At 43.7% G+C, this 11921-nt stretch overlaps 1 protein-coding gene across 1 annotated transcript; it reads right to left on the bottom strand.

The window, feature by feature from the left end:
- Positions 1-291: 291 nt before the first annotated feature.
- Positions 292-4326, bottom strand: LOC106808599 (monocarboxylate transporter 12-like). The gene is made up of 4 exons (XM_014811373.1): positions 3500-4326; positions 2645-2788; positions 1556-2407; positions 292-1142 (listed from the first exon to the last, which is right to left on the bottom strand). The coding sequence occupies exons 1-4, from the start codon at positions 3786-3788 to the stop codon at positions 928-930; spliced, it is 1500 nt and encodes a 499-aa protein (XP_014666859.1). The 5' UTR covers positions 3789-4326; the 3' UTR covers positions 292-927.
- Between the last annotated feature and the right edge of the window lie 7595 nt (positions 4327-11921).

The following is an 11921-nucleotide window of genomic DNA, read 5'->3' as shown; positions in this document are numbered from 1 at the left end:
GCAGTTGCTACTTCACGTAGTTAGCTTGTAGGTGCGTGCCACATGTCAACTTTCACAGTACTGCATGGCACATGCACCTATTAGCAACTAGGTTGACAAAACTCGTTTCGGTCTCGTTTAACCTTGGTTGAAAAAATGCATTGAGATGATTGGAAGAAGAGCGGAGAGAGAGAGAGAGAGAGAGAGAGAGGAGAAATACCCTACATGCTATACGAACACAACATTCATGGATTGGTGCATGCTCAGAGATCGATATAGCTCTAGGTATAGATGATAATCAACCAGTAGGAACTAGACAGATAAACACATTCTTTAACTTGAGCGCGTGGATACGTGATCCATTCGTGTACACCACTTGGCAGTTAATTATGTCGCTATTACTCCACACTAATTTTTTTGGCAGCTACACAGGTGGATCGACATTGCTGCAGGGTGTAGGTTTATTACACTAGATAAATTCCGGCATGTGAGAGTTGTCACGGCGTTGACAGTCATAGAGGTAACGTTGCACATGGAGCGTCACCAGAGATTTCGTCACCAGAGTAATTACTACAAGAGAATGCGCGTCACCAGAGACATGCAGTGTGACTAGAAATTACGCGAATAATTAAAAAGACGTCGCGAAAGCTCACACGACCAGATGCGAGATTTAACAAAGAATGGGTCACCACGCTTTTCACACCAAGTTTTTATTGTATAGAAGAACAATGCAAGTGTTAGAGACGATATAGGAATACATGTAAACTGACATTCAAACGCTGCAAACGCTACGCTCCGTTCATAGGCTACGCTCCCGCGAAATGAATACGGATTAAGCTAGGTGATCACAGGTGCTTAGCTGAACACCGAAATGTTGGTGAAGTGAATATATAAGTATGGATTCTCAAGATCTTCGGCTCACAGTCGCATGTTGAACCCTGCGTTGTGTCAGTTATCGTCCTCGTGAACGGAGTTGCCAGCGTGAAATTTATAGACGCCGCTGTGCGTATGTTGCTCGCACTCTACCAAAACCACTGCATGATCATTGCTCTTGATTTTGCGTAGATATAGTAACACGCACAAGATGACAACACACACCATGCAGCTGCAGCCCATGAAGTAGAAGGACAGTGCTGTGTCTTTGGTTATGTCAAGCAGCCCACCTGTGAGATAAAAAACATACTTCTATTATAGACGGAAACATTACTGCTCCAGATCTCAGCCTTTATGAATTCACGTCCTTTGCTGACTCGCCTGTGTATCAAGCCCTACGGCGTTTGTGTAATTTTATCCGACACGTTAGTCTTCATGCACTGCCTACTTATGTCTAATATAGTTGATCATTTCTTAGAAAATGTAAAATTAAACAATAGAATAAAAGAAGAAAATATAATTTTTTTAAGTTACAATTATTCCTGCAATTTTTCATTCATTTATTAAACGTGAATCATATTTTGTACGAAAAAATAAATTCAAAGCGAATTCACGCAGCAAGTCATGGCATTTTAGCAAACGTGTAGCGCAACTAAAATTGTAACTATGCATACATATAATATATTCATCAGACTAATCTTACCTGTAATCAGTGGTCCAATGATACCTGATAAGCCACTAGCAAAGAGTCTTAGTGCCAGTGCATCCTTATACAAATCTACACCAGACAGGTCTAGCAGAACGATGAAAGACGTTACCATGTATCCGGCGGTGGCAACTCCCAAGATGGCGCTGTTGATGACCAGAAGCTTGTAATTCGACATGAAGGGATTTAGCAGTACAAGCACTCCCATGACGAATACAAACACTGTTATACCCACCAGCCTGCGACTGGGTTGGCGCAAGAAGCTGATGTCCCACATGGAGCTCAATGGAAGCCGGAAGATTGTCTCAGAGAGACCAATGATGGCCACCAGTGTAGCCGCACTGAAGCCATCACCGTCTGCTATCTCCTCTCCCCGTGTGGGCAGCAGAATGAAAATAGACTGATATGCAATTTGTACGAAAAATACTATCACGCAAAAGAGTATGGTGCTAGTATCTGTGAGGATGCGTTTGTCCAGAATGGGTTTGTTCAGGATGGAGTTACGTGGTTTCTTCGTCACAGTACCAGGCACCGCTTGTGTGACAGCTCCTTTACTGATTTCCACATCGCTTATCTTTATTTCAACATCGCTTGAATCAAGAGATGTTTTTGGATTTAGATTCCTAAATAAACCTGCAGCTACGAGCAGGTTGAATGTTATAGCACCGCAGATAAGGAAGGCCTCTTGGTAAGAGAATTCTTCGAGAAGGTACTCCAGAATTAACGGCCAAATGAACGTTCCTACTCCTGTTCCCAGGAGACAAAAGCCCAGCGCTATTGACGACTTCCTATCAAAATGTTCAGCCGTTGATGACATCGATGGAATCACGACCAAAGATGACCCTAGTCCTGAAATGAAAAGAGTAGACAGATTAGAATGACATCACAGATGGACCAATAGAATATAATTAACTAGTTAGCAATGGAAATAAATAATATAGAAAGAGATAACTAGATAAACCAGAATTATGTAATAATGCGAATTAATTCGTTTTGCACTAAACTGAAAGATTATTGGTAGACATGGTAATTAATACACAACACGTCAAGTTTGTATGAAGTTTAACACTAGCAGTAAATTATTACCAAACATCAGCCCATAAGTGACGTAGAGAAACGGCAGTCCCGTTGCGAAGTAGGATAGTGACATTCCTACTCCAGCGATGATTGCACCGGGTATAGCAACAGTCCTGTAGGAGTATCTGTGACAAAGAGCCGTCGCCAACGGTGCTGCCGATAGAAAATATCATAGTCATTCACATACTAACCGTAGTAATCATGACTATTGGCTTTATTGGTATGAATGAAGAGATGGTGGTCAAGTACGACCTCGGTCAGTGGCAACTATATATAAATTACTTTTGACAAAGAGATTTATTAAGAGCAACTTGCTAAGCGAGGTGAGAGACTTTTAAAAGCATTTAGGGAGGCGAAAGGCGTTTCCTACTACCACATAGCTACAGAGGGTTCTTGTGCAAGGCATAGAGAGCCCCGCAGTTCACTCCATCATCACTACGAGGGTTGCAGCATGTCACACAGAGTATATAAGCGTAATTACGAGCTCAGTTTACACACTCACCCCGCCACATGCACGCACACACGCACACACGCATGTACACGCACACACGCATGTACACGCACACACGCATGTACACGCACACACGCATGCACACGCACACACATCTACAACAGTATATGTCGTGTGTACGAATACGTAGGAAGCGGAAGAAGAAGAAGAAGAAGAAGAAGACGATGAAGAAAAACATGAAGAAGATAATTAAATGAGCGGTAGAAGACTACGAAGAAAAGGAGGATGTGGAATGAAGAGAAGAAGAAGAAGAGTAAGAGGAGGAGGAGGAATGAGAATGAACGAGAGAACGAATGAACGTTGACCATTGCCTATCGCGGCAAAAGGAACATATTACACACAATTAAACATACTTAACATGAGTTGCGCTGCGTTAGCGATGCCGTTTGCCCATGCCGTCAGAGCGTTGCTTGTGCCGTACTCTTCAGTCAGTACGGGAAGCAGCACACCGAATGCCTTCAGCTGAGCGACAGCAACGAAGTGTAGCATAAATCCCCCAAGGGCACACAGCCAGCCCCAGCCTCCGTCGGGTGGAGATTTGACGTTTGGCGTCAGGGGCTGTGAAGTTTTCCCATCCGGGTGTATATCATCTGCTGGCTCCTTTGTTGATCGGTTGATCGCTGGCTGTATTTCGGATGACATCGCTATTGATTACGTGTCTGCTGATGACCTCTGCAATTGACCTTCTCTGATGACATCGGCCGATGAATTCTATTGATATCTCTCTACTGATGACCTCTCTAGTGATTTCCTCTCGATGGATGTGCTCGTTGTGTATGGAATCTTCACCGATGTCTTCCTCCATGCGTCCGGTATAATACTCGCAGGCTCACTATTTTGACCGAAATATAAAATCACATAACTCGTCCACGGCCGTTAGTATATGTAGCTATATGCTTCGCGCTTCTTGTGCTTTATATCAGATCTACTCGGCTCCAGGCACCTACTGCTGCATGGTAATCGATGCGTTGTCTGTTTCCCCGGGAGGCTGCGGTGATTTCGTGAACAGTACAAGTTCCGCGACCATACAAAAACACGGCCATATGTACACGCTTTAATTGCACACAACATCCTACGTTACCTAGCGCACGGTGCATGATATAAATAGGAGGAGGCACTGCCGCATGCCACGGTGAGTAGTTCCTGTACCGTGTTTCACGCGAACGCTGCGTAGAGTTCGGAAGCTGAACGCAAATTGAGGAGGAAAGCTGCGTGCGATGTTGAACCAACACAACATTTATGCTGTACAGCGCTGCGATCGATAGCTATGCGTTAGTTGATAACGGATTTTAGCAGCATAGCACGCAGTCGTGGTTTTCACACACAGTAATATACTATTCTTCCAGCAATAATATGGAAAGACCGCACATAGATAACACGAAGCAATAATCTATATGGTATGAACTTGTCATGTCCTTGAGTAAACATCGGGCGGAATTCCTTGTGAAACAAGTTACCAGAGAGCACCACTATAACAGTGTTTTACGTGACGTCATAGATCAGGTCATGTGTATTTGTTATGTGTCATGGTTGGCAGAAGCGAAGCGACATTTACAGATGAATGACCACATGTTCTAACGTGTTATAGAAAGCGCTGTTTATGTAGTGCACGTACACGTGCGTGCTGCGTGCGTGCGTGTGCACGTACACGTGCGTGCATGCGTGCGTGCGTGCGTGCGTATGTGCACTTCACGTACGTCGTGCGGGGCGTGGCGTGTGCACCGTACATCGTTCCGTTTACGATATCGGTGTGCAGGTACCCACGTGCGTGGCCAGTGGCCGTGTGCACGCTACACGTGGCGTGCATGCGTGGCGTTTGTGTGTGCGGTGTGCCGTAACGTGGCCGTGACATGCGTGTGTGTGTGCGTGAATTTGACGTGCGTGTGTAGGTACCGTGTGTCATGAGTGCGTTGGTCGCGTACGTGGTGTGTGTACTAGGTAACCGATGCCGTGGTGCATGCATCTGCACTGTAGAACGTGCGTGCGTGCGTGCGTGCGTGTGCGTACGAACCTGCGTGCATGCTGTAAATTCTATTTATACGTTAATGATTAGTCTGGGTGACAGGTAGTTGTTTTAGCCATATTCCGCCAAGACAGCGTCGCTCGACGCAGATGTGCGGGCTACACTTGATGTATTAGGAGAATGGCAAGGAGGGTGGTTAGGTTAGACAGTTTCGAGAGTCAGCTGTGAATTGGGGTAGGACGTGGTCTCTGAGAACGGGAATACATGTGCGGGCAGGGATGTAGGGGAGTTGTTGGGGTGGATATATAGAGAGAGAGATGTAAGAGGAGGGTGAGGGCGGAGATTCGGTGCTGCGGGTAGCGAGCTGAGCACACGTCGCGATAATGCCGCCAATGTGCGCTGTCTTTGTCTCTTATTGTGCGATGTGGCTTACAGTGTACAGCTAATAAAGTTTATTCTGGTTACTACAACAAGTTGTGTGTGTCATTATCCGATATCGGAGCCAAGCCAACGTTACATTTTGGGCCGTCGACAGTCCAAAAAACTGGGTATCCTTTTGCGGACACAACGCAAGTTACCTTCATTTCGATACGGGCCAGCAAGCCGAAAACACGGAAACTTGACGGAGAAGAAGGAGGAAGAGCTGGAAGAAAGAAGAGGAATTAATATAATACCAAACGATTCACGAGCACGGAAGCCACGAGAAGATAACTGGAGAAGGAAGAGGGAGAAGGCAAGATTCAACGTCAGCTGGATCGAGGCGCGAGAAAGTGGGAGAGAGAACGGTGGATCAAGAAGATGGTAGAGGAAAGAACAAGAATGACGGGGAGCCAGACTGGGCTAGCGACCGATGACGATGGCGACCGAAGGATCGGCTGAAATCGATGGAGGAGGCCGTTGCGGCGCCGCGTCGGGACAGTTGCTCAGCGAGAGAGGGGAAGGACGTGAAGGAAGAACGAATAGATTCCGAGCGAAGGAAGCCGAAGGCTGCACGTTACCGAAAGGAACAAGAACGCAAGAGAATGAACGAAGAAAATACTCTTGAAAATGGGTATGTGAATCAAATCTTTGTGTTCTGCATTCTTTCGATAATATTAAGATGAAACGCTTAGATTTAAAACGTTAGTATTTCGAAGGGTTTTTCCTGATATACACCATTGCAGCATGCACAATACGTTTTTCTTTTATCCTGATACCTGTTTTAGTTTCCAAAAGGTGCATGTTATGTTTCACTGTCGATCGGGTATATACTATCAGCGCCGAGCGGAATAAAAACTTTGAATAAAGCCGCGCACCGCCGACACAGCCATTAATTGTTCAGCCACAGCTTACCTGGACATTGTATGTATGTATGTATGTATGTAGGTTTCTCATGGCTTGTTTTCCATCGAAACGGCGCTATTTCTGTCATTGACTATATGCTTTTAAACCTTTTTTTCGTGTGTGCGACAAATCTTTGTATGTGAACTTACTGTTTAAGAAATTTAGTGATCGTTTCTTGAATTTGTGCTAACCAGTGACGGTACGTTCCACCATATATTGTATAGCCGCTGGCACAATAACTCTTCGCACATCAGGCAGGTATTCGATATAGGCCATAAAACATCATTCCATTCGACACATATGAAATCATTTTCGCGTCATCTTTGATTAGCTCTCGTACGCATGTGTACGACCCCCCCGCCCTGCCTTGTGGACAGCAGCTGACCCAAAGGTCATAATTGTCACGGCGTCCACTGTCCGGTGCTGTGTATACAGCCGCACAAATGCGCATCCAAACCGCTAATCTTCCTTCCAGTACCTAGACTAAGCAATAACTTTCGTGTCCATTGCCTAATCATACTACCTTATGGCAAAATAACTCTAGCTTCCTCCCCATTTCACTGACACTCAGCCCGCGTTGTCTTATAAAGGTATTTTGAAAATACCCTCGATGTTGTTGACAGTTCCCCATTCCAAGCAACCGTGCAGCGGCCGCGCCGCAGGCTTACAGCGGTACGGCGCAGCAAATAAATAAAATGCCCTGTCGACCGTACACGTTCACCATTCGACATGTTATGTTGTTTGACAACACAGTTTAGCGGTTGGCCGCCTGCATTCACCTGACTTTCGCACTCTTCTACATTCGTGGAACGCGCAGTCAACATGGTAGCAGCGAACTTACGACGTTTTCATTTTGCCATAAGGTAGTATGATATTATGCATGAACACGAAGTATTTGCTAGTCTAGTACTGAAGAAATTAGCGTTTGGAGTGCGCATTGTCGCGGCTTTAAGGCCCTGTTGTGCCTGGCTGTGTGCCCTGGGATATGAGGATATTTTTGCCATAATCAGGCTTCTGTATATAGGAAGCACACTGGCTTGAAACGTGGTTTCGGTAATGCGTGTTGGCTCACGCATTCGCCACGTACGTTACTAGCATAAAAAAACGCAAGAGTGATATTAATTGCAGCGATTATCAGAATGTTCACTGTCAAATGTGTTGGGTTTCTGACCTTATATTTTGGCTCGAACTTTATCGTTACTTGTTTTCTACGCTTCATATGTGCTTTCTTATTGTATTTTGATTATTGTTATGTGTATTGATTGTGCGGTGGTTTAATCAGGAAGAAAGACGTTTCTCATGTTGGGTTGAGTTAGGAAGATATCAGGTAGTATTTTTTGAATTGGTTAGGTTCAGGTTAAAGTATGAAGCAGCGAGGACGCTTGGAAGCGATGACTACTAGTCAATCGTTTTGGCGGAAAGGGAAGATGATGTAACGTCTATTTTATACGTTTACATCAAGAGTAGATAATTAACAGCATGTGTTAACATAATGTGTATTGTGTAATGTGGTATGTGTAATGTGATAACATAATGTGTTATTATCTATCTTGGTATCATGAATTAGTCAGTGGAGCTAGACGGGTAGGTTGTTTTAGCATATTCCAGCTAGACAGCGTCGCTCGATCAGATGTGCGGCTACATTTGATGGATTAGAGGGAGAATGGCAGGACGGTTAGGTTTGGTTAGACAGTTTCGAGAGTCAGTGTGAAATTGGGGTAGGACGTAGTCTCTGAGAACGGGTACATGTGCGGGCAGGATGTAGGGAGTTTTGGGGGATATATAGAGAGAGAGATGTAAGAAGGAGGGGAGAGCGAAAATTCGGTGGCTGGGAGCGAGCTGAGCACACGCGCGTATGCGCGTGTGCGCGTTCTTTGTCTCTTTTGGATGGCGATGTGGCTACAGTGTACAAGCTAATAAAGTTTATTCTGGTTACTACAACAAGTTTGACTTTATATCTTCATCATTTCGACATTGAAACGCATCTCCGGCTGGGCAACTACAACAGCTCGCACAGCCTATTGCCGTATGCTAGTCGCACTCAGTAATGGAGTGCCTGGCCAGAGAAGCCTCGATCTCTGGAAACACGCTCTACTGTCTACACATTTTGAAATGTTCTTGTGCAAGTCTCTCACGTGCACCTGGAGTTCTTCGCGCACTCCCTGGACGTTTTATTCTCACGGACTGTCCAGTATAGGATGTAGAAGTAGAAGTAGAAGTGCGTGCGTGCGTGGTGCGTGCGTGCGTGTGCACGTAGACGTGCGTGCGTGTGCACATACACGTGCGTGCATGAGTGTGTGCGTGCGTGCGTGCGTAGTGCAATATCACGCATCTGCTTGCTGCCAACCGTTAAACTGCGCATGTGCGCATATGACGTCAGTGTTTATCAACATGAAACACTTCTATAGCGCTATATATAATCGTGCCTGGATAACTTCTAAGTCGGCACCACTGATCTCCATATATTAACAGTTAGAATATAGAGATCAGTGGTTGGCACGCAGAAGGCAGAAAGGTTCGATATGATATGACTACTAGGCACTTTATTTTAATTTAATTTTTTTTTTTTTAGGGTTAGGGTTAGGGTTAGGGTTAGGGTTAGGGTTAGGGTTAGGGTTAGGTTTTTTTTTTTAAGTGCCTAGTAGTCATATTCTAAGTGCCTAATAGTCATATCATATCGCACCTATCTGCCGGGTGCGGTTGGCACTCGGTGACGCTCGCGCAACAAGAGGAGACACGGTGTACGCCTCTGATCTACCGTTCTCATATGTATCCTAGTGTATCCAACCTCCCACACTGAAGAGTAATAGTTCAGTCTTATAGTGGAACCAGATCCAGTCGGACACACTTAGTCACTTAGCGTCTTGATGGCGGGCAGTCAAGTTACGTGGTAGGAAGCCAAAACCAAGGGCCCGTTGTCAGAAACAAAATTAGTCTTAACATTAGTCTTAACATTAACTTCCACTCATAAACCGTTGACAGAAACATCGTAATGTTACGAGAACGAAAAATCCTCGAAAATATTCTCTTAACATTACGAGAGCCCAGACCCTCTCGTAACTTTAATATTAAGATGAAAATAACACATTTACACTACGAATTACAATTATAGTAATATTATATTTTATAATAATGAGTAAAGTGTGTGTTTTTCTTTAAAAACACGTCAAAAACATTAATTATCTACCGATCATAAAACAAAACAAAACATTTACAAATGGCGTATGGCATTTGTTCTCTTGTCTTAATGTTGTTTGCCACTGGCCACGACTCTCGCGTATCGTGTTACAGTGTGAGAATTTGTCTTGTTGTGCAGAATAAATTCATGACCGCGTCGTTTTTCATGTGGATATTTATCGGCCAGACAAAACCGAAAAACAGAAAAACCGAACAAAACCGACAAAACCGAAAAAAGAAGAAATCTTATCAAACAGAGGAACCCTACGTAGTCGAGCGGACACGCCGTATCACGTGATGGTGTGAACAGCTGCGGATTGGACGTAAGATACTAACACATGGAAATTAAAATATTAAAATGAATAAATAGAAATAAATAAAACAAATTGTTCAATAGATATATGTAAAACAAAAATATCCAGAGAGAAAGGGAGAGAGAAGGAGAGCAGGAGGAAGCGGAAGAGGAAGTAGAAGGCGAGAAGAAGTTCTGGTGAACAATAAAAAATATATGATATCGCATGTGCGACACTAGCGCCGACTAACGGCATTGAGATGTATTATACAGCGTTTCTATCTCGTATTCTCTCGGGGAATTGAGATGTTGCGGAGCCGGGGCGTCTTAAAAATCAATAAAGCAAGGTATTGGGATACAGATTTATCACATAGTTTATTATGAGAGTCTGTGTTCTCCATTTTAAATGCATAATGTCAGTAAAGGGTGATTGCCACAGATATTAAGCATGCGCGCAGAGATACCCGACGCTAAAGGTACGCGACCCTGCAAGGACGCCAGACACACTGAGCAGTTGTATTTAGTAAATTGAGGCATTAGCATTGCTATTCTTCATAGCGAGTCAGTCGATCATATGTGCTCTCTAGTTTAAATAAATAATTTAATCAAAAGACTCGTTTCATTCGGACTCACACACTATTTTGCATGCACCGACCAACGGCTTAGAAATACTTACACGAATCTCGCACGCAGCCGCCTCGCAGCCCAGCCGACACACCAAGGTTAATCCCATATCCATACAATCTTGATACAATCTTTACTTGCTTTGCGGAGAGATGAGCAAATACCGATGCAGCTTGTCTTACCGGGTGTAATAAACATCGTTAACACAACGCTGTGTTTATACGAATGGTAATGGATACAATGAGGGTTACGGACAGGTACTGCTGTAAAGGGCATTACAACATAACTGCTCACCAAATCCAATCAAACACACATCTATTTAATAAAAGAGATGTTTCTCTACGCTCAGCGTGAACATTTCTCAGGATAGGGTTGAAGCAGCAAAGGATTGTAAACAACTAAACACGTGATGTATTCCGGAGCGCATCCATGAGTTAGGGGGGAAAGGGTCAAGTACGTGAACGTAGTGTGAAGAGGGCTATTATAAGGATGCAATAGTTTTCTGTCACAAGAAATACTGTCTGTCTCTACTTCTCTTACTTTTTTATTTTGAAATATAATAATTTAATTGTGCATTTCAAAAGATTATTGCAACTCATCGAAGGAGCTTTTATGGTGGATAATAAGTTGAATATAGGGTGCGAGTAATCGCTTAAATTAACGATTTTCAACTAAGGGTGATTGTAAACATGATATCTATGGGCAATTGTTACATGTGGATTATTTTGTTTGCAGCAAATATCAAGATGCCGTTGGTTTTTATCTTCTGTGAGAATGAGTAGGCATTGTCATTTGGCCACATCTCATGGACTACGTTCTAGGAGAGCTCTTATAGCAACGGGAACATCTTATTCCTGGTACTATAACGATTCCCCGTCTATTGCAGCAGGTTTTTTTTTGAGGCTCTGAGAAGAGATCCCCGTCAGACTGTATGAACAGCTAGCTGGGTGTTCTAAGGAATAAGGCCACGATGATTGCGCGAGCTTTCACCGACGAGGGCGACACCTATAGATTTTCCTGCGGTGTAGCATTACTTATTACTTATATTAGGATTAGTTATATCTACTTGTCTTTCAAACTTTGTTGTGCACGGTTAGAAATATCTAGAATAAATAATAACATTAAATTATGGATCTAGATGCGTATGGCATGTGCAGAGAGATAAGCAAACACAGCAATCCTCGTCGACAGATGGGAATTTCCGAAAATGCTCAATATTAAGGGTGTCATCCGTTATTTGGATATTAAATACGTCAAATATTGACCAAGTACAAGTAAACCGTACTTCGTGCTCACCTAGTAAATGCGCAATATATTGATCGTCGAGTTTACAGATCGATCTAGGTTATCGTTTGGTAAGATTGCAGACGGCTGAACCAATGGTAACGAATATAAG

The sequence above is a fragment of the Priapulus caudatus genome, unplaced genomic scaffold, assembly GCF_000485595.1.
Source record: "Priapulus caudatus unplaced genomic scaffold, Priapulus_caudatus-5.0.1 Scaffold289, whole genome shotgun sequence".
Classification (NCBI taxonomy): domain Eukaryota; kingdom Metazoa; phylum Priapulida; class Priapulimorpha; order Priapulimorphida; family Priapulidae; genus Priapulus; species Priapulus caudatus.
Note: the sequence above shows the minus strand (reverse complement) of the source record. Positions and strands in the feature narration are given on the sequence as shown.

What these genes read in the sequence shown, in the direction of transcription:
- LOC106808599 (XM_014811373.1), bottom strand. Translation starts at nt 3,788, where the DNA reads ATGTCATCCGAAATACAGCCAGCGATCAACCGATCAACAAAGGAGCCA. An exon ending in CGCAGCGCAACTCATGTTAA is followed by an intron (nt 2,789 to 3,499) that starts GTATGTTTAATT and finishes TTCTATCGGCAG; the next exon opens with CACCGTTGGCGACGGCTCTT. An exon ending in CATTGGACCACTGATTACAG is followed by an intron (nt 1,143 to 1,555) that starts GTAAGATTAGTC and finishes TTTATCTCACAG; the next exon opens with GTGGGCTGCTTGACATAACC.